General features: G+C 42.5%; 5 protein-coding genes across 6 annotated transcripts; 3 read left to right on the top strand and 2 right to left on the bottom strand.

Moving 5' to 3' along the window:
- Positions 1 to 396: 396 nt before the first annotated feature.
- Positions 397 to 3,335, bottom strand: glyctk (glycerate kinase). The gene is made up of 6 exons (XM_084030355.1): positions 3,205 to 3,335; positions 2,657 to 2,862; positions 2,055 to 2,441; positions 1,818 to 1,969; positions 1,549 to 1,724; positions 397 to 1,455 (listed from the first exon to the last, which is right to left on the bottom strand). Exons 3-6 carry the CDS (start codon positions 2,408 to 2,410, stop codon positions 568 to 570), a joined length of 1,572 nt encoding a protein of 523 aa, XP_083886481.1. The 5' UTR covers positions 2,411 to 2,441; positions 2,657 to 2,862; positions 3,205 to 3,335; the 3' UTR covers positions 397 to 567.
- A 106-nt stretch (positions 3,336 to 3,441) lies between these two features.
- wdr82 (WD repeat domain 82) lies at positions 3,442 to 7,562 on the top strand. The gene is made up of 9 exons (XM_084030365.1): positions 3,442 to 3,813; positions 4,443 to 4,540; positions 5,149 to 5,215; positions 5,300 to 5,399; positions 5,506 to 5,622; positions 5,896 to 6,051; positions 6,307 to 6,376; positions 6,687 to 6,829; positions 7,358 to 7,562. The coding sequence occupies exons 1-9, from the start codon at positions 3,653 to 3,655 to the stop codon at positions 7,385 to 7,387; spliced, it is 942 nt and encodes a 313-aa protein (XP_083886491.1). The 5' UTR covers positions 3,442 to 3,652; the 3' UTR covers positions 7,388 to 7,562.
- A 753-nt stretch (positions 7,563 to 8,315) lies between these two features.
- Positions 8,316 to 14,499, top strand: twf2 (twinfilin actin binding protein 2). The gene is made up of 8 exons (XM_084029754.1): positions 8,316 to 8,689; positions 11,155 to 11,333; positions 12,129 to 12,224; positions 12,313 to 12,417; positions 12,763 to 12,888; positions 13,003 to 13,153; positions 13,840 to 13,961; positions 14,184 to 14,499. The coding sequence occupies exons 1-8, from the start codon at positions 8,593 to 8,595 to the stop codon at positions 14,349 to 14,351; spliced, it is 1,044 nt and encodes a 347-aa protein (XP_083885880.1). The 5' UTR covers positions 8,316 to 8,592; the 3' UTR covers positions 14,352 to 14,499.
- Positions 14,500 to 17,910: 3,411 nt separating this feature from the next.
- Positions 17,911 to 20,324, top strand: cisha (cytokine inducible SH2-containing protein a). 2 transcript variants are annotated; one of them, XM_084021940.1, is made up of 3 exons: positions 17,911 to 18,124; positions 19,079 to 19,242; positions 19,423 to 20,324. In XM_084021940.1, the coding sequence occupies exons 2-3, from the start codon at positions 19,128 to 19,130 to the stop codon at positions 19,917 to 19,919; spliced, it is 612 nt and encodes a 203-aa protein (XP_083878066.1). In that variant the 5' UTR covers positions 17,911 to 18,124; positions 19,079 to 19,127; the 3' UTR covers positions 19,920 to 20,324. The 2 variants fall into 2 exon arrangements, with proteins under 2 accessions (XP_083878066.1, XP_083878065.1); XM_084021939.1 differs by lacking the exon at positions 17,911 to 18,124 and adding an exon at positions 18,168 to 18,509.
- Positions 20,274 to 26,195, bottom strand: hemk1 (HemK methyltransferase family member 1). The gene is made up of 11 exons (XM_084021918.1): positions 25,776 to 26,195; positions 24,606 to 24,776; positions 24,401 to 24,492; positions 24,226 to 24,319; positions 23,997 to 24,134; positions 23,002 to 23,066; positions 22,840 to 22,889; positions 22,656 to 22,755; positions 21,756 to 21,851; positions 21,378 to 21,488; positions 20,274 to 21,128 (listed from the first exon to the last, which is right to left on the bottom strand). Exons 1-11 carry the CDS (start codon positions 25,827 to 25,829, stop codon positions 21,065 to 21,067), a joined length of 1,035 nt encoding a protein of 344 aa, XP_083878044.1. The 5' UTR covers positions 25,830 to 26,195; the 3' UTR covers positions 20,274 to 21,064.
- Positions 26,196 to 26,395: the final 200 nt, after the last annotated feature.

The following is a 26,395-nucleotide window of genomic DNA, read 5'->3' as shown; positions in this document are numbered from 1 at the left end:
AAATGCAACAGTGAAACCAACCTATCCGTAGTGGGGGATTCAAAGCTAGCAGCAGTTACTGCCAAAGGTGCCTCTTGACTTGAGAATAAATTGTTTTTATATATTTGTACTCATCAATTTGTTTCATTTTGACAGTTTTATTTTCAGTTAAAATGTCAAATGTAAATAGTAAAATCTATTATTTTTTTTAAATATGAAAAAGTTAAAGGGGAGGTTAATACTTTGTGTGTTGTATGAACCAACTTGCAATCAGCCATTATATCTGAGAAGTTATAATACTAGTTAGTAGTACAATATATTGTACTGCAGCGTGTACTTACAGAAATGTAATGATGTACATAGTAATATAAGTCAATAAAAAACACATTCGTCAACATATTTTAGATTATTTAATATTCATAGAATTGAATGAAGCGATATCAGTCATGTTTTCATGTACACTTACAAAGAGTTATATTTGTGGAACTGAGAAAAAAACAACAGTTAATCAATGCAAATCTGAATCAATCATCAAATATTTATCCCCCTCCACTGTACTTATATCGATATATTTTATGAGCTTTGGAATTATTTTCTGTCAATAGGAATTGGCGGAATAAGTAGCATGTGTACATCCATCACATTGGTGCAGGTCAGGCCAGGTACGAGTAAGCGCTGCGCATCGGAAAGACGTGTAAAAAAAGTGTAAGAATCATTGTTGGCAAGGTAGTCGGCGACGTTCAACCCCTGTGCTTGTGCCTCTTCATACAACCCCCCATCAGTGATGGCCCCTGCTGCCTCGGTGGGTCCGTCCTGACCATCAGTTCCACCACTCAGGAACATAGGGCCATTCGGGAGGTTCAGGCCTCTCAGCTCCAGTCCCACTCGCAGAGCCAGCTCCTGGTTTCGACCCCCACGCCCCTTGCCTGTCAGCTCGACGGTGGGCTCCCCTCCAGCCAGCAGGCACGTGGAACCCCAACCCTCTGTGCGGCCTTCCTCCAAGACCCGCATGGTACGGCAGAGGTCCCAGCTCTCCACACCCACTTCAGGCCCCAGGCTCAGCAGGTCTGTGGCAATCTTTGGAGGAGGTTCCTCTGGAGAACAGGCAAAGCGGGCCAGGAGGCCGTACAGTCTGGCGACTGACCTTACATCGCCACACACTCCCGGTGCCAGCACAACCGGGCGGAAGCCCAACTCCCGAGCACGGCGACCTGCCCATTTTAGGGCAATGCTGTTGGAGCCGATCACAGTGTTGACAACGTGCCCTGATGTATCGGATTCATCTTTGGTCTCCCTCCACATATGACTTGGTCTGCCGAGAACTTCCTTTACTGAGGCGGGTAGGGAGTTCAACAGCTTGTAACGTTCAAGAACCGACAAAACCTCTTCAGGCCACACCTCACCACGCACTGTGGGGCCGCTGGCTATCAAGTCCAGAGGATCCCCAATTACATCGGACAATATCAGCGAAACCACCTGGAAGAAGGGATGAGAGGCGTGATATTCAGAGTGCAATGCTGGAATGAGTTCTACCACTGCAATATGAAGCTGTTTGAAGAAAAACATTACCTTAGCTGGGTGAGCAAAATGTGCAAGCCCTCCACCCTTTAAGAGAGACAAGGCGCGTCGCACTGTGTTCAGCTCTTGAATAGTGGCGCCCGCACCTGCAAGTTTGCGGGTAACGTCCTGTTTCTCCTGCAGTGAGATTGGCGGGATGGGTGCAGGTAGCAGCGCAGAGCCTCCACCTAGACACAGTGTCACCGCCTTGTTTTAGAGATTTACATTTATACGGTGGGATTTTGTGAAGGCAAAAAAAAAAAAAGATGATATGCTTTTACCTGAAATCAGTACGAGTAGCAGGTCTTTCTCCGTCAGTTCACTGGCTAAGCGCTTGATCTCTTCAGCTGCCTTCTGGGCATCAATGTCGGGCAAGTTGTGTTTAGCTCCCTCCATCACTCTGATGTGGCTGTTTTCTTTTAACAAGAGGTGGCTGTGGTGGAAGTGAGAAATTCTATTATGCTGCTTAATCTTACATTTTACTTTTTTTACTTAATACTTTTAAGGCTTTTGCTTACTCTTTTCCGTGCTGCTGTAATGTCTGCTGAATCCCGTGTGGCACGCTTATTACACCTTTCACCAAGTGATCCCCCATAATCCTCTCTGCCTCAGCAGCCATGCCCAGTACAGCTTTTCCAAAGCCCACCAGATGCAGGTTGTGCTCGAGTGTGAATGTCTGACCACTGATCGTGACCGAGTCCTCTCTGCGCTCTATGCTCTGCCGGACCACCGTGTCCGGCTGCACGGCTTCCACCGCCGCTGCAAACACCTTGCGTGCCCGTGAGTCCATTGACATTTTGCACAATGCAGGTTTCCTCCGGCACACCTGGGCCAGAAAAGGCTGAGGTCGTAAAAAGGAAAGAACACGGGCCATGGACAAGTCAGGAGGTCTGAGCAGAAATTGCCTGAGGAGGTAAAAAGTCATAGTTTATAAAAACCACAAAAACATTTTATTTAAAAAAATACCACATCAAATATAACAATGTGCAAAGGAAGAAAAAGTAGTCCCAGAAGATTGCCCACCTTTTCAAGTTTAAATCAACCAAAACCTAAACCTGTAATCCTAAACCAGTTCCACAGTTCCCACTAAAATGGTGTTTTGAAGACTCATGAGGCCTACCTTTGAATGTGATATGAAGCCTGTTACATGCCCTTCAGCTCAGCAGTCAGGTAGTGGAGCTGAAACCCGAGGGGGGCCTTATGTACCTTCTGGTGAATGATTGACTGTGTGTAATGATTCACCACTGGTCTCCAGCTGTGCATCGGTCAGTTGTCCAACCCTTTCAGGTCACTCAGTTGTGTTTTTTGCTTTTTGTTTTTGCGCTTCTACAGTATATAACAGAATAAAAGGAAAGTATGTTGATTATTTTGAGGAAGAATAGAAACAGAGAAATGGCACGTTGCATACTGAGGGTTGGTGATATAAATTAACTCCGACTCCGAAACTTTCGTCCGTCAAAAAACTTTTCGGAACAGGCTCGAGTTTCTGCGTTTTTCACAGTCAAACGCGTTTAGAGAGTTGTTTGACCACAAACATGCAACATATCAACAGACGAGCTCGTCCGCCCCAGGCCTGAGGCCTGTACTACGAAGCAGGATTCGGGCTTAGCGAGGTAACTTCAGCGCTAACTCTGGGTTTTCGTCCTTCGACGCTTGTTCACTTCTTACCGGGATAGATCACCATGGCAACATACGCTGGAGAGCTATATTGCTGCTCCGGAGCAGGTTATGGTATGTTCCCGATAAGACCCCAACTTGGAGATAAGCACCGCCTACTTGACCAATCAGCTCTCTCGCGGATATATGAATCTCGGCGATTCGTGAAGAGTTGAACTATCGCGATAACTCCCACATAGCGAGGTGTCCGATTACAACGGAGATGCGCGTCACCGACGTGGCGAAGGCGGTGCTTGGTTTTCCCTCCCTCGTCACTCCCGTGGATCAGAAGTATCGCAGGCGGGCTTTCGTCGCCGTTTTTGAATTATACTTCTTTGAGAAAGAAGTGCGAGCATTGCAGTTCATGTGTATATAAATCGGAATCGAAGCGAGTGACATCTGTACGCCGATTCAAAGTGAAACGAGGGCCCGCTTCCCCTCAGGCAGACAAGAGGCCACCATGAAGCTGACGGACAATGTGCTGCGGAGCTTCCGAGTTGCTAAGGTGTTTCGGGAAAACTCAGACAAAATTAACTGTTTCGACTTCAGTTCGAACGGAGAAACAATCATTTCCAGCAGCGACGACGATTCCTTAGTCTTGTACGACTGCCAAGAGGGAAAGTAAGATTGTTTTTCTCTTCCTTTTCCCCCATTGTTTTTGACGTAAGCTAGCGTTAGCTGCTATGCTAGCTAGCGAGGCCTGCTGCGCTGCGATAATGCTCGGCAGTGTTGTGTGAGACGTACAATTCCTGTTGCTAAGCACAGAAATATGAATCCTGTCCGTTTTAGTGCCTTAAAGTATTAGTAATATGCTTTGTAATGGTAGCCAAACCGCATTGTTGCATATAGAGCACAATCTGTTGAAATTAAATAGGCAAGCAGTTGTTAGGTATGTTTGAGTAAAATGCTCATAAATAGTCAATTAATTCAGAGAAACGCCAACCATTTCGGTAATTCACAAATATGTGAACATTTGCTGCTTTTCTCTCTCTTTTTTTTTACATATATGGAACGTGACCATTTTAGGGTTTGGGGCAAAAACAAGCAAATTATATATTTATATAATATTTTTTATCGTTTTCTAACATGATACAGACCAAAACAAATACGTGATGAATAAGGGAAGACATTTATTGCACAATAAGTACACAAGTGCGCAACATAGTAGTAAATGTATTATTATTGATTGATGTCATTCAGTGATTCGAATGCTTATTTGCTTACCCCTCATGTAATCTGATTTATGGCAGACCCAAGAGGACTCTCTACAGCAAAAAATATGGAGTGGATCTGATCAGATACACGCATGCTGCAAACACTGTGGTCTACAGTTCCAACAAAATCGATGGTATGTTGATGCACACGATGTAAATATTGTTGATTGAATGAGGAATTTGTCAACTAAACAAATATCGCATTGTTTTTTGGACTGTAATCATAATGTGATATCTGATATGTGTGGTGTTTCATTGTGCCTGAAGTCGTTTATAATGGGACTATAGGGCCAAACTAATAGATAAGTTTGTCTTACATTTCAGTCGGCTACAACTGTCATATACATCCACAGAAGAACACTGTGATACAGGAGAAGACATTTAAATTGCATAAATTACCATATTTAGTATTATTTCAATTGCAAACATTATCTTTCTTTGTTATGTTTGTTCTATAAGCATACATTATAAGCTGCAGGGTACAGCGTGTTGGACTGAACGGTCCACTACTGGATCGCGGGACGCACTCACTTTGGTCTGAGGTAGTTGTTTGTACAGTTTGAGGGTCTGTGATTCTGCCCCATACAGGAGCTAACTGTACAAGTGACTGCCTTGCCCACGGTCGAGTCAACTCATCAGACCTGCCTGTAATCAACACCCATGTTTGGATGCCAGCTTGTTTCTTGTTGCTGCTGATCATGTGTGATATATGACGTGGTAACTGTGTTGTTTGTCTTTCAAGATACAATCCGATACCTTTCCCTTCATGACAACAAATACATCCGCTACTTTCCTGGTCATAACAAAAGGTGAGGACGCTTAACCTTTCACATATTGCACCAGCTGAAAGTTCCTCTGTTCTCATGTTTTTCTTTTTTTATGTGTGTAACCAGAGTGACATCGCTCTCCATGTCTCCTGTGGATGACACATTTATTTCTGGCTCATTAGATAAAACCATCAGACTTTGGGATTTGCGGTCGCCAAACTGCCAGGTGAGTTTTTTTTTTTTTTGGTCGGCATCCACTGGTGTTGCACTAATATGTAACTGTAGAATGATGATATAGCTGTCATTGACCTTCTCTTGTCCGTCCCTTTTAGGGTTTGATGCACTTGCAGGGGAAGCCGGTGTGCTCCTTTGATCCAGAGGGTTTAATTTTTGCTGCAGGAATAAATTCAGAGATGGTTAAACTATATGATCTGCGATCGTTTGACAAGGTAAGTTAAATACCAGTAGTCAAATTTAAACCGTTTGAATTAGTAGTGTAACGATTCATGCGATGCATCGGTGAATCGATTGTCAGTCTTACCGATTCAACTAAATCGATCTGCTAAAATGAATCGAATCGTGGTTTACAGAATCGAATCGCTCCAAAAAAAATGTAATCTCCAACTTCCTAACCGTTAATTGAATCACTGTGAAGCCAAAGATTCACACCCCTAGTTTGAATATAATGGGTGCAAAATACTCACAACGCCTCTTGTCAACAGGGTCCTTTTGCAACCTTCAAGCTTCAGTACGACCGGACGTGTGAGTGGACAGGACTCAAGTTCAGCAACGACGGAAAACTCATTCTTCTTTCTACTAATGGCGGAGCCCTCCGCGTCTTAGATGCCTTTAAGGGTGCTGTACTACATTCTTTTGGGGTAAGGGATTACTCATCAGCATGCACAATGTGTGAAATAACACGGGGTATGGTGTCTGAAAATTAAAAATGTTTGGAAAACCATGGCACTTTCAAATCATCCCCATTCAAGGATACATTTAAACGATGAATGTATTTAATGAGTTTTAAAGATTTCTTTTTTTAAAGAGGAGGATCTGAAATCCTAACAAATTGTTCACTGTTGTTCTAATGTAGATGACATAATTGCTCATGGATGCTATTCATTCACCCACAGGGCTACAACAACGGTAAAGGTGTAACACTGGAGGCATCATTCACTCCGGATTCTCAGTTTGTTATGATCGGTAAGTTCCTCAGTGTTGGAAAAAGATTCATACATTTAATTAATGTAAGGAACTTTATGTCAAGTGATTTTGAATTCTACTGGAGCAATACATGGACAAAAACAATATGATTAGCCATGAAAATACAAGTCAATTCCATAATCCTGCAGCAGAGCTAACATTTTGCACATTAAAACAAATACATGCTCTGCACACTGGTGTCACAGAAGGGTAATGCCATTCTTTGGACATGGAAAAGCATTTAGGTTCTTGGTCATATAACCGTGCCGGTCATGTTTTCATCAGATATTTGTTTGTCCATATATTTCAGGTTCTGAGGATGGAAAGATCCACGTGTGGAACGCAGAGAGTGGTATGAAGGTTGCATTATTAGACGGGAAGCACACGGGACCGATTACCTGCCTGCAGTTCAACCCCAAGTTCATGACGTTTGCAAGTGCCTGCTCCAACATGGTGAGTGGGGTGGGGTGGACAAAAAGCCGCAACTAGATTCCTCAATGATTACTTTTGTAGTTGTGAAGTTTAATTGTTGTTGTTTACCCCCTTCCATATACATAATATTTTATATATATAATATTTTATTTTTTGCAAATTACCACCAAAGTATATTCCTTATTTTATCTATCCATTGGCAGTACCTCAGCAGCCCACTAGATAGCGCTCTGAAGCCTCCCAGTGGTTGAGATTTGCTGTTGTTTTTTTAGGAATTTAGTACCAATATCATATTTGTGCAATGCGATGTCACTAAACTGATAACTTCTTGGACTTCTTCATAGTCACATTATTACTCTTTTGTTACCATGACGCCCACAGTCCCTCCCTCTTTGCGTGCGAGGGACTGTGAGCTCGTCATGTCATTCAGTTTATTGTTCAATTTATTTTCCATGAGACCCATCACCCTTTTATAGCCGACACAAAACCTCAGCGATCACATTATGGCTCCAAGGTTACAAAACATTTCAATACTTTCTCATCTTTCAGGCGTTCTGGCTGCCGACCATCGATGAGTGATGACGACGGAGTGACGGCGAAGCTTCTGTTGAAGGCCGAAGGCAAAGTGAAAAGCCGGCGTCGGGACAGTCGTGTTGCCTCTATTCAAATTGTAAATAATTAGTCTGCAGATATTGATCATTTGTCTATGTTCTTTTTATATTTCTATTTAACATTAAAACCGTTTTGATTGTAAGACGTTGGTTTTGTCCATTTATTATTGTGTTGTTGTGCACACAAGTCATGGAGAGAGGCAATGTTGCAAGTCATACTGTATGTCTGATTCAAACACAGATGAAGTGAATCACTATATATATATATATATATATATATATATATATGTGAGATAAGATTATTTTATATTGAACGGGGTTATTAGGAACCCTACATTAGTTTTAACTGTGAGGATCTGAGATCGGGGGTAATGCCACCGTATCCACGTGATTTGTCACATCAAAATCATCTTGCACAATCTGTTGACCATCACGGTCGTCATGTCTGAAGTAACTGAGATTGACAAACTTGTGTATGTTGGCTAATCTTTCCACATCAACATGCTCCTTAAACAGCTGAATTATTTTGCAAATGTTTGTTTATTTCCCCTTCCACGTCAGCCCAAATCACTGTGATCTGTTTTTAATAACCAGCAGGATATTTGGTGAATTTGCTGAAACAATAAATGATAGAAGTAAATACAAGATGAGAGCAGTCGCTTGCTTGTGACGGTACACTGGACTTGTTCCTGGCTCAGAAGTTGGTAATGAGGTTTGCAGGTCAAAGTCTCTTCCTCCTGGTGTGTGTGTGTGTGTGTGTGTGTGTGTGTGTGGGGGGGGGGGGGGGCTGTCGCAGGCCAGTAACCCGGGCCTGGGCACTCTGTCATTGGGAGCTAAATTTGGGAGAGAGGTGATCAGGTTCCCTGTCTGTGTGCACATGATACTGTCCTAGTTACTTGAGCGATATCCCTTCTCACACTGTCGAACTTCTTCAACGAGTCCAGACACACTCAGCGATCCTCCCTTCTTCAATATTCCCAACTCAACCGAGTCACATAATCTGAAGTAAATCGGCTTGTTTCTCCGGTTGGACTTCAGTGTCTCCCGACTGGACTGAACGTTTGGGCCTGGTGGCGTGGAGCTCCAGTCCTGTCTCGTCACCTTCTTGTCCGTCTCTCAACACCCCTGCTGCTGCCGAGCTGCTGGGCGGGAGGAAGGGACTGCTGACCTGCCATGTTTCTCGCACTCGTGGTGACGCCGGAGCTGAGGGACTTCCTGGCCAGGGCCCGAGGCGGAGCGGTGCGCCTCATCAAGGTGCGCATCCAAGACGGTGAGTGACCCAGGACGGTGGAGCAGTCAAAATGAATATCATATAAGGTTTTAACGACTTATTTGATTTCCAAGCTTATGTGGATTGCTTTGAATCTGAGAAAATAAACATCTTACACAATCTGTTGGGCAACTGTCCAGAGCTCGTCACATTAGACGTCAGTGTCATCAGCATAAACAAGTTCTTATGCAAGGATGAGTCTTCAAATTGGGGGTTATGACCCTTTCAAATGTCTTTTTGTCATCACTAATCACCCGTTGTGGTCCTTATGTGGAGAGGAGGCGTGAACACTGAACCCCCTTATAATAATAAAATCGGTACTTACCGGATTATTACTTTAGTCGCCTCCGGTGGCTGAAAACGCCAGTCATCTCCCTTTTTTCACGCATAATAAACTCTTTGTTCTTAAGCTATAAATCTATGTTTTCCAACCTGGGGGTCATGAGGTCATCATCAATTACTTTGAAACATTTAGTTTTAAGTATTGTTTCTGTTAAAAAAAATTTAAGAGTTCCATCTCTGAATGTATTCTCACATTCTTACAAAATAATAATTGAAAAGAGTAAAAAAAAAAAATGAAATACATTGTTTATTACATGATACAAAAATATTTTTGTGTTGAAAAAAGAAACAAAAAAACAATTAGTTTTCCGATTGTTGTTCCATGTTTACAGAATTGAGCGAGGTTATTTCCCGCTACCATCTTTGCAGACACAATATTGTCAGAAGAGTCTCATAAAGATTGTGGTGATGCCTTCAGAACAGCAGTACGTGTTTCCGGCTATCAGTTTGTTTGTTTAAAAAAAAACATCCGATGCTTGGCTCTCTGACTTTTTCAATTCTCAGATTGTTTAGACGCGAGTAGGAACTGCGTCGGGGCATCATAACTGAACGTGGCTTCGTACACAAACACAAAACAAAGTTGCTAAACCGCTGCTGCAAACTCGAGCTAACTTCTAGGAAAAGAGGAGTGTGAACAGACCTCCGGTGTGTCAGCTGAGCATCCAAACAGGCTCAGTGAGGCAACAGATTGTGGAGGTGGACTCATATGTCCATGAGAGGTTTAGATCTGGCCTAGTATCTAACGCTGATTCATGACAGATGCATTCTGGGACTTCTGGCGTCTCATATCAAATATCTGGCGTCTCATATTTGAAGCGTGATGTCAGCAGAGATGATTTCGGTGCTACAGAGACAGACCGTCTCACGGCAGAGGAGATTGTGAGGCCTGTGTGATCTTTCCAGGGCGTCACTCGGCTATTTTGAGCGACATGTGACGTGACACGGGGGCTTGATGCTGCCCAGTGACACCCCCCGTTCATCCAATGTCAAAAGAGAAACAAGATCAGTCTGACCGATTTCATCACTTCTGGCCACTTGGTTTCCCCTCCCCCTCCAATAGCCGATGGTGTTATGTCTTTGTTTGGAACGTGAAGGAAAAGTAGACCCCCTAAGTGGGTCGTTTAATGGTCTGATACTAACGTGGACCAATAAAGACGGGGACTGAGTGAGAATGGCCGATGGAAAGTATGTGTGTGTGCAGAGCTGGAATGTGTTGTGGCTCAGAATAGCAACAAGCCCCAAGAGATGGTCAGGAAATCCCCCTACACTCCACAAGGACAGCAGGCTTTATGTGTGTGTTTTGTGATTTCCGAGCCATTAGAGTTTGGATTAAGTTGTTAGGTTTTGTCAACTCCGTTGAGAGGTTTATCTTCATCCTGTCGTGCCAAATTGGAAATTAGCCTTTTCCTTCTTTCGACAGCGAGACCTCGTGTTTATGATTTTTACGCACAAAGTGGTGGTCTGACGAGGCCTTGTGGGCGGTTGAACATGGAGCAGAAACAGTTACAGTCTGAGAAAATGTCATCATCAACCAGAAGTTTCAAACGTTTTGTTGTGTTAATCCTGTCAATTGAATACGTGTCACCGTGGATTTGGGAGAAATGAAACATTTTTCACTAGTTTTTAGCATTTTATAGACCATACCATTGATATAATAACAGAAAAAATAATAGTCAATTTAATCAATAATGAAAAAAATAAAAAAAATACACCTGCAAATAGTCGCTCAGGTTGAGTGAGTAGCTGATCCAACTCAATTATTCTGAGAATATTTAGGAATGTTCATGAATTGTTGCTTTAACTAATAATATAATAGTAATGTAATATATTCTACAGACAAAGTGAAAAAGTTCAAGTTGTTGAATTTAATTGAAATGTGACAAATACTTATTTTTTTGACATCATCGCCCCGGCTGGGAGATGATGTCAAAAAAATATTATTCTTTTGTATTCTTGTTTGGACGCCGTGATCTGAATACACGTTAAGTTGTTTATACTTAGAAATGTCTACGTACATGTACATGTAGACTATAACATGAACTCTGTGTGTCAATCTGCTCTGAGAAGAGGCCATGCTGCATATAGGGGCTGAGGTATGTGATGAGTAGTGATCTGGTTTTCAGAGCAGCTGGTGCTGGGGGCCTACAGAGAGCCAGAAGAGAGCTGGGACCAGGATTATGATCACTTCCTGCTACCTCTCCTGGACGACGAGGAGCCCTGCTACATCCTGTACCGCCTCGACTCCCAGAATGCACAGGGCTACGAGTGGATCTTCATATCGTGGTCTCCTGATCAGTCTCCGGTATGTCGTAACACATTTTCTCCACCACATACTGGAGCTAGACATACACACTTTGCTGACTCGGGACTTTTTGCAAATTGTCGTCATTATGTAGTATATATCCTTTTTACCCATTTATTACAATTACATCACAACAAAAACGTGTTTGGCTTCATATGGCTGTAGTAAACCAGCCGATGTGCAGCTTGTTATTCACAGTGAATACAGCTTGGTAAAATTGGGTGACGTTATGAACTCTCTTTCACAACATGTAAAGCAGCAGTCGTGGTTATTTCAGCAGTGATTGATGAAACATTGTCGAATATTTTCGAAGGTGAATATTTGCTTTGCGTTGGTGAACCTTTACAAATTAAGGTCAATAAGGTCTTCTGGGTGTTAACAAAAGCTTAATCTTCTAGTTGTAAGCAGTAAAATATATTAAAAATCATATAAAAAGGATGGATATGTATCCTATAGATAAAAAAAATCAGATTAGGTCAAATTAGGTAAATTAGATTTTTTTAAAAAGCTTAGCTTAATAAAGTTGAATAAAATTATGAAAAAAGTTACTATAAAGATTTAAAAGGTTAAAAATAAAGACTGTTAAAAAATCTGCAAAATAAGTACTTTTATTTATTTCTTTTTATTTAAGTTATTGAGCATTTTTACACTGTAGTATTGCTACTTTTTCATAAGTAAAAGATCTGAATACTTTCTCCACCGATGTAGCTATTCCGTCTTCAGTTCCATCTTTCCTGAAAAACCATCACAACATGAAATAAACAGTACATCTCTTTCCCCCTCTGTTGGCTGCAGGTAAAACAAAAGATGCTGTATGCTGCGACCCGTGCCACGGTGAAGAAAGAGTTTGGCGGTGGCCATGTGAAGTATGAGATGTTTGGCACGGCAGAGGTCAGGAACTGTCTGTTTCGCTGTGCTGACATGTTTAAGAGGTCTCATGCCGCCTGTAAAGAGCTTGTTGTTTTGCTTGCAATACTAGGAGGACATCTGTTTGCTGGGCTACCATCATCATGTGTCATCCTGCTCAGGTCCTGCCCCCCTCACGTTAGCCGAGCAGGAGCTCCGGAGGATCAAAATCACAGAGGTGAGAGGTCAACCTGCCCTCAGCGGTGTTGTTATCGTGGCATGTAGGTCAGCTCATGCCTGTAATATAGTTCCTTTGTTCTAAATTGTTTTGTTTTTTTTAGTCAGGACTTCTTTTTCAGGGTCAAGGTATGTTGATGCATTATTTACTGTATGTTTAAATCTGATATGAATTCAGATTTCCGGGGGGGATGATACAGACATCCTCTTTAAATTGGTCGTATTAAATCATAATTTATGAAAATACATTTGTACTTCAGTACAGAAAAAGCTATATATCCTCCCGTGAAACACCGTCTGGGTCATTGGGGTCATGACGAATGTGTGTGCTTGCTGCCCCCTGCAGGTCAAGGCAGAGATCAGCGTGGAGAGTAAGCACCAGACACTTCAGGGTCTCGCCTTCCCACTGAAGGAGACGGCCAAAAGAGCCCTGCAGCAACTTGCCCAAAAACGCATCAACTACATACAACTGGTGAGCCGGAGGATGTAAGAGGGAGCTGACTCACGAAAAGTGTCACTGCTGGAAGAAAAAACAAAAAACAAACATCATGCATCATATATGCTCTGCATTATTACTGTGTTTCAGAGGTTGGATGTAGAGAAGGAGACAATCGAGCTGGTCCACTCCAACCCGACAGAAACCCGGGATTTACCCCGCCGTGTGCCTCAAGACACTCCCAGATATCACTTCTTCCTCTATAAACACTCCCACGAAGGAGACTATCTGGAATCTGTCGGTATGTCACTGATTCTGATGTGATTCTTCCTTTCACATCTGTTAAGGATGTTCAAGCACACTCACACACACACACTCACGGAGGTTTAACAAACACCTGGACAGCAGATGCCGAGACCTTCAGGGAGAAAGAAATAGTGCATGCCCTATCATCTACATCGGTAGGTTCCCGACTGTATCCCTTAAAATGAAGCAGTGGTCGCTTGGGACTTGTGTGAAGCCCCTCCCGCTGCCTTGGAGTCTGTCCTGGTCAACCTCAGCAGGGTCACCTGATGCAGCTCACCTGGGCCTTCCAGGCTAGAAGATTTCATTTGACATATCCTTAGTTTAATAACTCACGTTTAACTTTAAGAATTGTCACATTCCCTTGAGTTTGTTGCACTTTGTCATCATAGAAAAGTGCTACGTTGTGGGTGGACTGGGATCAGGTCAACCACATATTGATTGTCCTTTACTCATTGTTTTATTGGAATAATATGGCCTGAATAGGTGGACATACACTGTATGGCACCACAACAACAACAAAAAAGCTAAAACAAAGGAAAGAACATTTTATTTAACAAATATTTGATCTTTTTTTTTTACTCCTTTAATCATCTGTGACCCTCCAGATTCACTGATCTACATCAAAAGAGGCATTTTATTATATTTTTTCTGAATCGTCTTGTTCTGTTCCGCTGTCTGCAGTGTTTATATACTCCATGCCCGGATACAGCTGTAGCATTAAGGAGCGGATGTTGTATTCCAGCTGCAAGAGTCGACTACTGGAGGAAGTGGAGAAAGATTACCGTTTGGAAATTGCTAAAAAGGTAACAGATGGATAGAAGGGGATCGGATATAACATCATCATGTTGAAAGACAGCATTTACAGAAATATAACTGAACTGTTAATATAAAATGTGTGAAAAAACAATAATTAGAGGACCTCAGCATGTCTAAAATTCTAGTTTCAGCCCCTCACAACTTCAAGCTGACTAATAAATGTTATTTATGTTCAGTGCGATGTTTCATTGGAGCTTATTTTCTTTCAGTTGGAGATTGATAATGGAGATGAACTGACGGAGGAGTTTCTGTACGACGAGGTCCATCCCAAGCAACACGCTCACAAACAGGCCTTCGCTAAGCCCCGGGGCCCGGCGGGGAAAAGGGGACACAAGCGCCTCATTAAAGGGACAGGAGAGAACATACAGAGCAGCTAGAGGCGGACCCATTCCTGCCAGAGTCCAGACCGGGTTCCAGACCTCCCCGTCTCTCCAGACCCACTAACACCTCGTCAGGCCCAGAGGAATTTCCTCTGCTGTTTGTTTACTGACACACTTATGTAACTAACAAAAAAACATCAATCTATCTATATGCTGATGACATGAATATATATATATATATATATATATATATATATATATATATATATATATATATATATATCCCCATCATGATTTGATATCATCTGCCATTTTAAAATAAAAGAGACAGGCTGAAACTCTGACAGAAGGCCTAGTTATTGTGAAGTTAATCCCTCTGGCTCTTATAAAAAAAATCTATATCTGCAGCTTATATTTTAATAGACGTGCACTGAATTGTAAATGCTTAGTCGGATGGTTCAGTCCTCGTGGTTGGCCTATACAAGTTTTGTATCAATAATATTTGTAAGACAATATGAAAGGAAATTCCAAATAAATGTTGTTTATACTGTGGTAACAGACCAACGTTTTGTGTATTTATTTTTATTAAGCATACATCGTTTAATGCACAGAATTACATCTTGTTACATGTTTAAATAAAATCCAATAATTTGGGCATCCAGGCAACAACATCCTCCGGTCCCAGCAGTTGGAAAGATTTCACCGTGTTGTTTTAACTGCGTGAAAATCAATTCAGCAGGCGTTCTGGCCGGCCGGAGTCTCAGAATGCGGTGCAGGTAACCGTGGCGACGTCATCAAATGACTAATCAAGACTCTCGGTTACAGGATCCCTTTTCCACTTATACGTCAGCTGTTGGATCAATCTGTGCAGACATTGTAAACTTCTTCCACATGCCTCTGCAAAGCCTGCGAGGAAAAAGGCTCAACTTAGACTGCTCTCCTATAGTTGGTTTGTCAAATAAATGTCTGGATAAGAAATCTCTAGCTAATATGTTGCATCCATTGTCTTGTTTTACTGGAAATGGATCCTCGACTGAACTGAAACAAGACTATTAAATAATCTCTAGCAATGCCAGCTGTCTATGAGAAAATGCTCAATAGTGATGCTATGGGTCTATCTAGCAGGTTTACTATTTATCATATTAACAATTTGTTAATTAGCACAAAAGTACAACAGTAAAGTATTTGTTCATAAATAGAAGTAAGTAAAATGTTGACCTGATGGTGGTGCAATATGAAAGGTCAGAGTCGTACCAAAGCCTCTATAGATCCTCTGGTGACCATGCATTCATTAAGATATTTGTGTCCAGACCAAAGTAGTTAAGAGTAAATTGACTTTCCAATCAATCGCCTAGAAACCTATAGCACATTATCTTTCGCTGAGTCAACACATTCTGTGTGCATCTGTGGTGTTGGGAGGCCTTGTCGTGTTGCAATGCTGAAAATGAAAAAAGTTAATTTGTGCAAAGAAAATGAAAAAAATGAAGCTTAAAATGCAGTAATGTTTTCTGTTACAATCAAATGGTAAGGAATATATTAATATGCAAATGTTGGGAGAAGATCTACAATATAGTTGTTTTATTGCCTCTGCATTTATACCCAATATGTACATGTGGTGCTGTTAGAGGCATTACTGAACCAAATGAATGCTGTCTAGTCCACTAACTTTCTCCAGTGACCTCATGGCCTGCATGAGCAACATTTATTATCAAGATGACATCACAAGAATGTATAGAAAACGTGCACTTAAAGAAAAAACGAGCAACACATGTCAGGATAAACAGTGTAAGTCCCATGCTGGAGTCCTATTGTGTGATTACTAGACTGCCTGACATGAGGTAAATCACAAAGATTATAACGATGATGCAGTCAGTGATTTCATCAGCAAATAATAAATCAGCCAGACAGCAAAAACTGGCAAAACGTTCAGTGATCCCAGCATGTCAAATGTGATCAGACAAAACAAGACATCACAAATAAGACATCACTTTGAGCTCTAACAGTGATCAATTAGAGGAATATTTAATACGATTTGAGTAATCATTAGATGCAGCCTTAATCCAAATGTGCTGGAATGTCCAGATACAATTAACCTTAGATTTGGATAAATCCTATTTCATGCACTTTGACATGCCGGTGCAGTAATCTTATCGAAAGCAGCGACTCCAACATCTTAAAATATGCTGAGGTATGAAAAATAGAGCTGAAAATGTTCCGACAAAAGGCGATGTTCCTTTTTTATCTTCAAATTCTTGGTAATTCCCCCTGCCTTAGTTGTAAACTGTCAGTTATCACTGGAGTCTTTTCCCTGTTGGCACGACGGCCTTCTCAGGATTTATTATACTTTGAAAACGCCGCCGTCGAATCAGGCATTAAAACACTACATTCAATAATCCTTTATGAGGGATATAATTGATTTAACTACGGCTCCCATGTCGTTAGACCCCTGTTTTAATGTGCCACATGTGATTGTTGACTGTGCATGTTTCCTGTTCCACAAAACATAGATAAACTAGTTAAAATAAAGGTTCTCAAAAATAATTTTGGTGTCCTTTTTACCCCCCCCCCCCCCCCTAATGAACTTAAAAAAACATATTTTTATAAACCACATCCCTGCAGGGATAGGTGGAAGTCTGGTTCCTATAAGTCAACAAGAATTAAGAATACAAATATTTCACTTCTTGGGAAAACTGGAGATTTCAGCTATTCTGGATCAGCAGGCGTTCCTGGATATGGCTATGATTATAATACAGAACAGTTTTATGTGTTGTGTCGTTTCCAATCAACCACGCGCGTGTGTGTGTGTGTGTGTGTGTGTGGCTGCCTTTATACTTGCATCTTCTATCAGATCATGTGGTTTGTGTGTGTGTGTGTGTGTGTGAGAGAGAGAGACAGACAGACAGAGAGAGAGAGAGAGAGAGAGAGAGAGAGGGAGAGAGAGAGAGAGAGAGAGATGGTTCAGAATAAATATTTTTTAAAACTACAAATCCAGTATCAGTATTATTCTCAGCAGCCCTCATTAATCTAGTCGTTCAAAGTAAAGGACATCCAGTTGATGTGGATTCAGATTCCCCAGAAAACAAAGGTCGAGAGGGATTATGAGCAGAAATACAGTTTTACCCTCAACCTTTTAACAACGCCATTGGAAACATTGATAAATCAAGAAGAACAAACCGTGCGCGCAACGTGAAATTTCCTCTGGTCCAGTAGTGCAAAGTCGTTATAAAAAAAAAAAAAAGGTTTTTAGTTTATTTTCTCAAAAACAACTTGCTTTCTCTAATTACTCCGAGCAAACCTCCGAGAAAAGCTCTCGCCGTGTTTTTCCACCAGGATCAAGGGAAATCTATATTACTGGAAACGGCCTGTGTGCATTCCTATTATCTTTAATGTTGAGGCGGTGAATTCCCAGAAAGCAGGCCCTGTCGGGGCCGCCCGGCGGGGCGGAGTCAAACCCTGCGATTATTCCTGGAAAGAGGTTAGGGGGAAGCTGCCGCGCGATTCCTGGGAGCGAGCGCCGGTTCAGCGAAGGCAGGAGCCGGCGGCCGACTCTCAGAGAGGGGAGGGGGGGCGGGGACGAAGGGGGGGGGGGGGGGAGATGAGACGCAAAACGCGGGCAAGAAAAAACGGGTCTCGCCGCGGTTCCGTCCGGAGAATTAACGACGTGTTTCACCGGTCAACAACGCCGCTGACACCGGAGCGAGACGCCGCCGCCGCCGCCGCACGCGGAGCGAGACAACCGGCGTCGTTCGGCGCAGCGGAGCGAGAGTTGGTGCGGCCGGCGTGACGTCAGAGCCGCCGGTGCTGTTCTCAGAATACACTTCTAGGAAACGGTAATTTTTAAAAGCCAAGCCTTTACACTCTGTCCTTCACACATTCGGATTCCATTCTGGCAGCAGCACACTCCAAACCGCTGCTACGGACGTTTCGCTTCCAACGTTTATTGTTTGCGTTTTTTTATTTTTTAAGCGAACGTTTTGTTTTGTTTTTTTTGTGTTCTTATATGAAGTAACACGAGCAGACGAGGATTATACGGGGCTGTTTTTTTTTTTAATTAGTCCTCTTCACATCTTGTCGATGTTTTTCCGTCTCTCTTATATGTGGGGTTTTCATCTATAGAGAGTCTCCATATGATTTCGTTTAGTTTCTGAAGAAGAATTACTGACCGGATCTTAAACCACAAGATTCAAGAAATAGCATGATTCTTTGTGTACCAGGGTGAGTTGACTTTCCTTTGTTTCGTCTTTTATTGTCTGCGTTATGGATCATGGACCACAAACACTGATATCTGCTATGTAACGCACTCCTAATAAGTGTTATTATTGTTGTATTTAAAGTATTTAAATACGATTGTTAAATTAAACATGTTTTCAAATAAAGTCTAGAAAATGCAAAGTGACACTGATTACAAAACCTATTAAAATGCTCTTCATCAGAAACTGCTTTATTCTAATAGACAAAACATAACAAAAAATGTATTTAGCCTTTAGTTAAGCCTAACTGAGGTTAAAATGTTTATTTAAGTTAGTGTTCTGACGCCACAAAAGTAACACACAATGTGTAACAAAAGCAGAATAAATTAAAAAATGTGATTATAACATCATAAATAAGACTAAATATTACCATTGTGTGGTTAAAACTGGACAGTGACGTGACCAAAGTGAATGCAATAAAAAAAAAAACTGAACTACAAATAATAATGTGCAATCCTGCAATAAGCCAACACAATGCACGCAAAAGTTTAGTCTCTTGTTTGTTTAAACCATATTTTCCTATTTTATTTCCAGTCCGAGAGGTCTTCTCCCCGCCGCTCCGTCCACTGAAACCCCACGGGGCATGCGAGCAGGAACCGCACCTCCTACCCCTTGCCTCCAAAGCACCCCTCCGCTATGGGACCCCACAAAGGACCTGCGGGCGATTGCCAGCAACTTCTGCTATCTAGAAAACTCAGGTACGGTAATAAAAATTGTTTCACATTTACTGCCACAAATCAGATTCTTGGAAACTGTTCCAGGGACACATTTTATTTCCTGTCGTGAGAGAGATATGGTGAGGTCATGACGCACGGGACGGTGAAAAAAAAGGCCCCGACTGTTCAGAGTGACTAATATTGAGGAATCTGTGTGTGTAGGCTGGTACTGGGGAGCCGTAACTGCAGCTCAGGCCCACGCTGCACTGCAAGAGGCATCTGAAGGAGCTTTCTTGGTACGGGACAGCAGCCATCCTCTCTACATGCTGACCCTCTCCGTCAGGACGGCACGCGGTCCCACCAGCATACGGATCCAGTACAGCGGCGCCCAGTTTTTACTCGACTCCAGCTCGCCGGCCCGGCCGAGCCTGTCGTCCTTCCCCAACGTGCCCAGCCTGGTGCAGCACTACATGGGACCAGAGAGGAAGACCGAGGAGGGGAAGGTGGTGGAGGAAGCCCCGTCGAAACCCTCGCAGCAGACAATTCAGCACGCGTCTGTGGTGTTGAAACTGAAGCAGGCCGTGTACAAGCCCCAGGGCCTCCCCTCCTTGCAGCACCTCACACGCCTCGTCATTAACAGACACTCTGACTGCCCCGACCAGCTACCACTCCCGAGGCCTCTGCTGCGTTACATAGAGGACTATCCCTTCAAGGTATGAGGGCTCCCTGGAGTCCGTTATTATGACTTGGAGAGAAAACAGGTCCTCTGCCTGTAAATGACATTGCTGCGGCAGCAGTGGAAGGCCAGTCTTGAACATACTGGACACAGGGTCATGTTTTTGCTGACAAAATGTGTACAATTTCAGTTAATGCTGACGTGCCTGGTTTCAGACTTAATTGGTTGAATACTGGGTGATGAATAACGCCCAGAAACCACCTGTGAGCGAACCCTCCGTACTGTAATCACTCATTTCACGGTGGATGTGGAAATTGTCCACGTCTGTTTTACCTTCATCTGTTCTGGATGTACATGCTGTTCCCACGAAAAAGAAGTACGCCGATTCCATTGAGACGTCTTTTTAAGCCATTTTATTTTTTCTCAGTAAAACATTTTTTCCAACGTTTTTAATGTGTACATTTTTTCTATTAAAATAACCGATTGGAGTTACAAAAAAAAAGTGCCTTCCTTTTAAGTCATTTTTTCCTCTCAAAATAACAGCATTACTAACCGTGTAAAGAGAAACGCGGCCGTCATCATCATCATTATTATTAACCAACACATGATGACTTGCTCTTGTGACACTTGTTACGAAATTATTTCTGCTTCGAATCACCTTTGAAACACAACGACTTTGAGCCTCGTGTGTGCGAGAGATGCAGATTGTGTGAGGAAGTAAAGGCCACTATTGTGTGTGCGTGTGTGTGTGTGTGTGTGTGTGTGTGTGTTTTTGCTCAACAATGCGTACAGCCTGCATCTGAGTCAGCGAGTGGACGAGCGAAGGGGAGGACCGTTCATCAGGGGATTCACAGAACTGTTGAGTGCTTCCTGGGAGGAGGGTGATATTCTAAGAGGGAGGGTTCTAAGAAAAGCCTCAGTAATTACCTTCAGCCTTCAGCCTGCTTTTGTGCCATCTCACAGGCGTTTTTTTATTTCTTTTTTTTATTGTGATGCAGGATGTGATTGCAAATAGATTAAAAAAAATGCAACAGTGACATGAAAGCGATTTGAGCTCTTGAAAATGGTGAGCATTTCGAGGTGTGGAGCGTGCGTGCCGGGGCGGCTCAGTGGGGGCGGGAGGGGGGGGGGGGGGAGCTGAGGCTGTGGCGACCTGGGTGGAAGCCAGCGTAATAGGATCTTAGTTTCTCAATCCAGATCCAGCTTGTGATCCTTGTTTGACTTCTCTTTCCGAAGGATGCAGAATCGCGGCCTGAGGTACAAAAAAAACAACAAATAAGACTCTTGAATTTGGACTCGAAATGCGGAAACGAGCACAAAAGCATGGGGCTTCATTTTGGGGGGGATTACGTTAAGATTTTTTAAAAAAGCTAGCGTTTTACTTTAACCCAAATAAAAGATCAACACTTTAGTGTGATGTCACGGTAGGTTCAGGGATGACAAAATGCTTTAACGACGCCCAGGTGCCAGACATAAAGGTCCAGAGAGGCTCCAGACAGACCTGCCGGTGATGTCGTGCCGCGTCTCCACGTAACGCATCTCTTCCACGTTGGCCTCCACCCACCGCCGGATGAGCGGGGGGTGTCTGGGATCCACCTCCAAGTAAACACGGCTGTTGTTCAGCAGCGGAGAGAGAGAGAGAGAGAGAGCACAACACGGATTTGAAATGAATTATCGACTTGTCGGGAGCAACCTTGAGACGAGAGAAGTGGCATGTGTCCGATTCAATGGAAGTCTTTAAAAAAAGCTTCACTCATTAAAGTGGCAACAGGATACGCATGGTTTTCTGAACATGCTGTTCTTGTGACAAACTGCCGCTGTTAGGAATTAATCCCAGGTGTGTGTGTGTGTGTGTGTGTGTGTGTCTGGGGTTCCTTACCCATAATTCGATAGAATCTGAGGAGCCAGAGTCAAAATCTGCTTGATCACTTTCAGGCCATCTTTACCTCCATCTAAAGCAACGTGGTCTTCAAACCTGGGCACACAGTCGTCCATAAATCACTTCAATACATCCATTTGATGTCACATATTTAGGATTTCCTTTCTGAGGACACCCTATGCGCTGATTCACATACATTTTATGCATTTAAAAAAGTGGGATTTGGCGTTTTTGTTACTCTGAAATAAACATAGAATTTTCTACATACAATGATTTTTTTTTTTAATAAATCTAATATGATTAGTCTGCACTTCTTTAGCATTTATAAACAGTATATAAACACACATTACACAGTTATTATAACCACATTATAACACACTTAAAATGAAGCATATGTGTTTAGCAGCATGTTCAATTTGCTGTTACAACAAAACACAGCTTTAGCCAAATCAAGCTAGTGAGATAACCAGTCCAACTAAATCCACGAACACATACTGTTAAACTGCATTATAGTTTAAAACTATGTGATAACTATTTATTAAAGCCGGGGTTGGAAATCTTATCTGCTTATCTGACGGCGAACAATAAATCAAATGCTCTGGAGGAAGAAAAAGGAAATAAGTCTGGTATCTGTGGCAGTGTAATAAATCTGTTCAATCCTTTCACCCGGCTACCTGCCTGTCTAACTACCTGACTGACTGTCTAACTACCTGCCTGTCTAACTACCTGCCTGTCTCATTGCACTTGACTGCTGTTTTTTTGGTTTGATCATTCAAAAAATCGAGCATACTTTTGCAAGATAACCAACCGGAGCTTTAAGCGTTTGTACTGCTTGCTTACTATGATATGGTTTAATAAAATAAAAAACAAATTGAGAGAAGCTAAATGTGCTTTAGTTACCACGATATTTCCGGTTCCAACGTCCTCATATCCTCTGAGAACAGGTACGGAGGGTTACTGACCAGAGCTGAGACGTGGCTACAGAGGCCCAACACAGACTCTGTATCCGACAAAACAGAAATGCTATTATTATCATTTTTTCTTCAATCAGCAGCGTGTTTAGGTGCATTTCTTTGGCTTTTACCTTTCATTACATCTATATGATGAATCTGTAATCTGTCCTGAAGCCCCAACCTGCCGCAGGTAGAAAAAAAGACACATTCATTGTAACTCTTCAACCACAATAAAAGTAAATAAATAAGGACATTTACAACCCGCTTCTAGGTGCTGAGGTATAATTAACTACCTTAAAGCATTTTCTCTTGTTAAATCCACCGCATCCTGGCTTTGATCCACAGCGATGGCTTTAAGCTAGACAAAGAGAAACAAACACTGCAGGTAAAAGTGATGTTTACCGTCCGGCTACGGCTTCCTCGGGGAGAGTAGCCTATTTGTCTCCAAGACACGTTGACAGCTTTTACAATCTGTTAACAGTGTATGAGAAGAATAAACAGAGCGGTCGAGGCTTAGTTTTATATGGTTCAGCAGTGAGCTGAAAATATATTTTGTTCTTTGTGATGTGAAGAATTTAGTGCTTTCTATTGGGAAGCTTTTCTACTTGTGCGTCTATTCCACAGCTGATGGTAATGAATTGACCTACTGATTTTTCTATTATTCTATTGAATGATTTAGGATAATAAACTGACAGATTACTCACATTTTTTAAGCTGACGAGCCAAAGTTTAGTTTCTTACTCATCATAATTGTAATAAATAACACATTCACATCTCCAACTGAACCGCTGGTGGCCGTGTTGCATTGTGGGTAATGTAGGCGTCAGGTTTTAACAAGGAAGATGCTAAATTGGTGGAGTAGTCTATAAATGCTCACAACTTTTTAACACATTCATCATCTTTGCTTGGTGCATGCTAACATTTGTTAATTAAAACTAAACACAAAGGACACTTGAGGCTCATGGGAATGTCGTCTCCGGACTAAAGGCCAGAGGATAACCAACGTTATTCAGATTCATCCTGAAGGGAACATGAATGAAACAGAAGTCACTAGGATATGTCATCTGGGTACCATGAATACAAAAAAGTGGTACAAATACATCCGTAAGACAACAACTTTGACCTGTTGGTGGGGCTAGAGGAAAGGTTATGTCGGCAGGCTTTATCCTGCGGGGACCATGAATGTCTGCATCAAATTCCACGGCAATCCATCCAGTCGTTGTTCAGCCTGGATCAAAGTGGTAGACTCACTCAACAGACACTTCCATTCCTTCAATTAGCACCTCACCTGAGGAAGACTCTTCAGTAGACTAAGAGAAACGGCACCAGAGCCACATCCCACTTCCAGGCAGGTGTGCTGGCCGTCGGCACCGACCCCAGTCCCGGGCTTCTTCTCCAGGTCTGTGAGCACGAGTTCAACCAACTCCTGCACCAGCACACAGAGAAAACACCGTTCTGGTCATGTGTGACTGAGATCTCATGTGTGTGGCCTGTTTTTTTTTTTACTCCCGTCAAACCTCGGTTTCAGGTCTCGGTATGAACACGGGAGGCCTCATCTTCAGGGTCAGATCTCTGAAGTCCCACTCTTCAATCACATACTGCACAGGCATTCTGCATCAAACTCACACATAAAAGTAAAACAAATGTCTGAAAACACATCTATATGGAGGCGTGTGTGTAGAGACTTTATACCTGGAGAGGCGTCTCGAGCAGAGCTTCCACATCTGCTCTGTTTCTTCTGGGCTTAGCAACTCTGTTAACTTCCCCCGCTCAAGACTTTCTATCTGGACGCAGGAAAGGGCATGTATGAACAGGAAGGGATGCGGTTAGATGTAAATGCGTCTATTAAGACGTCACGTCAGGTAATGTAGATTGAGCTCAGCAAAGTGCCACTCACAGTTTTAGCCCCGAGCAGGTGAGCAACAATATAGAGACTTGAGCTGTCAGGCTCCGTAACGCCTCTCTCTGCAAAGTGGCTCCTCCATAAATCCACCGCCTGAAGTGCCGTGATCCTGCACGCAGGTAGGGCCGGAGCACTGCATGCACGTGATGAACAGGAGCCCCAAACCTGAAAGATTAAAGAGAGTTCCTAAATAACCACAAATCTACAGCTATTGTACATTCCAGCTGTGTTTTCTATCATGTTGAGTTCCTCTTTGTGACTCCCCATCAGGGACAAGAGGTGTTTCTAATAACCCGTACTCGTACGTGCGCTATAAGGATTCTCTGACAGGCAAACAAAGATAATTTGTTCAAGTGGGCCTACCAAAAATATTTGTGTGCATCATTAAAAACAGAATACATTCCACAACTTCAGCCAGCTCCTAACATTCACTTTTCCATCACCTGACCTTTGCTGCCCACATATTCATCTGCTTCCCATTTCCCTTATCCGCAGCAGCATGCTACCATCTCCACTCTTTTAAGGTCAGATCGGCTCGTTTGCATCCGTCCACGCTTTCCAGCCTTTGTTTCTGCATGCCTGGCTGTTTGCCTGATGGCTCTTCGCCTGTCTAGTCTGATTAACTTTGGCTAGTTTTGACTATGGTCTGTTGTTTGACAGTCGCTTCTTTTGGGTTGTCTGATGTGTTTCTGAGTCATTGCAACACCTCTGGGTCAGTCAAACTAGATAGTCCAATGAGACATATCATGCGGTTCCATGAAATTGTGGTGGACATTTGTAATCAATTGATCAAGAGTTAGTAGTGTAGCCCTACAGGTGAGCCCCTCCTGTAGGGCTGCTCCACCTCCATGATTTACCAAACTGTTAAAGCCACACTCACTTAAACAGTTAAATATTACCTCGTTGCTTTTTGCATTAATAACAATCTGCTTTCTCTGTTACATTAGTCATTTACAGCCTGGGTGATTGAAAGACTTCTACCCTTCTGAAGCTTAACTTATATCTTAGATTTTGTTCAGAAACAATTAGAAACTGTGCTGCCAGACATGCAATAAAGCCTAACACACATATTAATAATGATTTTTTTTTAAATCCACAAACCCACCTATATAACGTATCTACTGTAGGTTCAGGTACTCCCTGGAAACAGAAAGTTAAAGTTACCTTCGGTCTTCGGCCGAAGCATCTGTGGGCTGCACTCAGAGATCTGCTCCACATGTTTAATCTAAACAAACACCGCCTTATTACATCGTTATTATGTCCGTTTTACAGGAACGCGTCATTCGCCCATCAGCTGTAGTTGCGGGGTCACGTGTATCTCCTTAAAACAACATTAAACATGTTCTGTAGCCGGATAGCATGCTAGTTGATAGCTAGCAGGTACAGTATATCTATAGCATTCCGTACACACAGCGCAGCAAGTCTACACGCGCAGACAACAGACCGCGCAGCAGTGACGCTGGTGAATACTGTTGCGTTTAATGACCATCGAATATATGACACTTTTATTTAGCATGTAGCATCGGGGGGAAATCAGCAAAGTGGTGATAGACGCTGAAATGCCGAACGTTTTGGGGATTTTATACGTTGATATTATTTATATCGTGTTTACAGATGATAGTAGAATCGATGTATACTACTGGTAGTAATCTATCAACCTCAAACTACCGGAAATAGAGTTCCCACACATACTAATGCAACTAAATATATCGGGGGGAAAAGATATATAGTGTTGTTATCATTTTTTGTTTGTTTAAAGAAAAAATCCCTGCGCTGGCTACGTA

Source organism: Eutrigla gurnardus, assembly GCF_963514095.1.
Source record: "Eutrigla gurnardus genome assembly, chromosome: 2".
In the NCBI taxonomy this organism is placed as follows: domain Eukaryota; kingdom Metazoa; phylum Chordata; class Actinopteri; order Perciformes; family Triglidae; genus Eutrigla; species Eutrigla gurnardus.
Note: the sequence above shows the minus strand (reverse complement) of the source record. Positions and strands in the feature narration are given on the sequence as shown.

Excerpts from the sequence above, each read along its gene's own strand:
- twf2 (XM_084029754.1), top strand. The coding sequence starts at position 8,593 with ATGTTTCTCGCACTCGTGGTGACGCCGGAGCTGAGGGACTTCCTGGCC. Across the intron at positions 8,690-11,154 it reads CAAGGTGCGCATCCAAGACG|AGCAGCTGGTGCTGGGGGCC; the intron begins GTGAGTGACCCA and ends TCTGGTTTTCAG. Across the intron at positions 12,418-12,762 it reads GGAGGATCAAAATCACAGAG|GTCAAGGCAGAGATCAGCGT; the intron begins GTGAGAGGTCAA and ends TGCCCCCTGCAG.
- glyctk (XM_084030355.1), bottom strand. The coding sequence starts at position 2,410 with ATGGCCCGTGTTCTTTCCTTTTTACGACCTCAGCCTTTTCTGGCCCAG. Across the intron at positions 1,725-1,817 it reads GCTACTCGTACTGATTTCAG|GTGGAGGCTCTGCGCTGCTA; the intron begins GTAAAAGCATAT and ends CACTGTGTCTAG. Across the intron at positions 1,456-1,548 it reads ATTTTGCTCACCCAGCTAAG|GTGGTTTCGCTGATATTGTC; the intron begins GTAATGTTTTTC and ends CCCTTCTTCCAG.
- cisha (XM_084021939.1), top strand. The coding sequence starts at position 18,490 with ATGATTCTTTGTGTACCAGG. Across the intron at positions 18,510-19,078 it reads ATGATTCTTTGTGTACCAGG|TCCGAGAGGTCTTCTCCCCG; the intron begins GTGAGTTGACTT and ends TTTTATTTCCAG. Across the intron at positions 19,243-19,422 it reads CTGCTATCTAGAAAACTCAG|GCTGGTACTGGGGAGCCGTA; the intron begins GTACGGTAATAA and ends CTGTGTGTGTAG.
- wdr82 (XM_084030365.1), top strand. The coding sequence starts at position 3,653 with ATGAAGCTGACGGACAATGTGCTGCGGAGCTTCCGAGTTGCTAAGGTG. Across the intron at positions 5,400-5,505 it reads TGCGGTCGCCAAACTGCCAG|GGTTTGATGCACTTGCAGGG; the intron begins GTGAGTTTTTTT and ends CGTCCCTTTTAG. Across the intron at positions 6,377-6,686 it reads TTCTCAGTTTGTTATGATCG|GTTCTGAGGATGGAAAGATC; the intron begins GTAAGTTCCTCA and ends CATATATTTCAG.
- hemk1 (XM_084021918.1), bottom strand. The coding sequence starts at position 25,829 with ATGTGGAGCAGATCTCTGAGTGCAGCCCACAGATGCTTCGGCCGAAGA. Across the intron at positions 24,320-24,400 it reads TGCTCGAGACGCCTCTCCAG|AATGCCTGTGCAGTATGTGA; the intron begins GTATAAAGTCTC and ends AGTTTGATGCAG. Across the intron at positions 24,135-24,225 it reads TACCGAGACCTGAAACCGAG|GAGTTGGTTGAACTCGTGCT; the intron begins GTTTGACGGGAG and ends GTGCTGGTGCAG.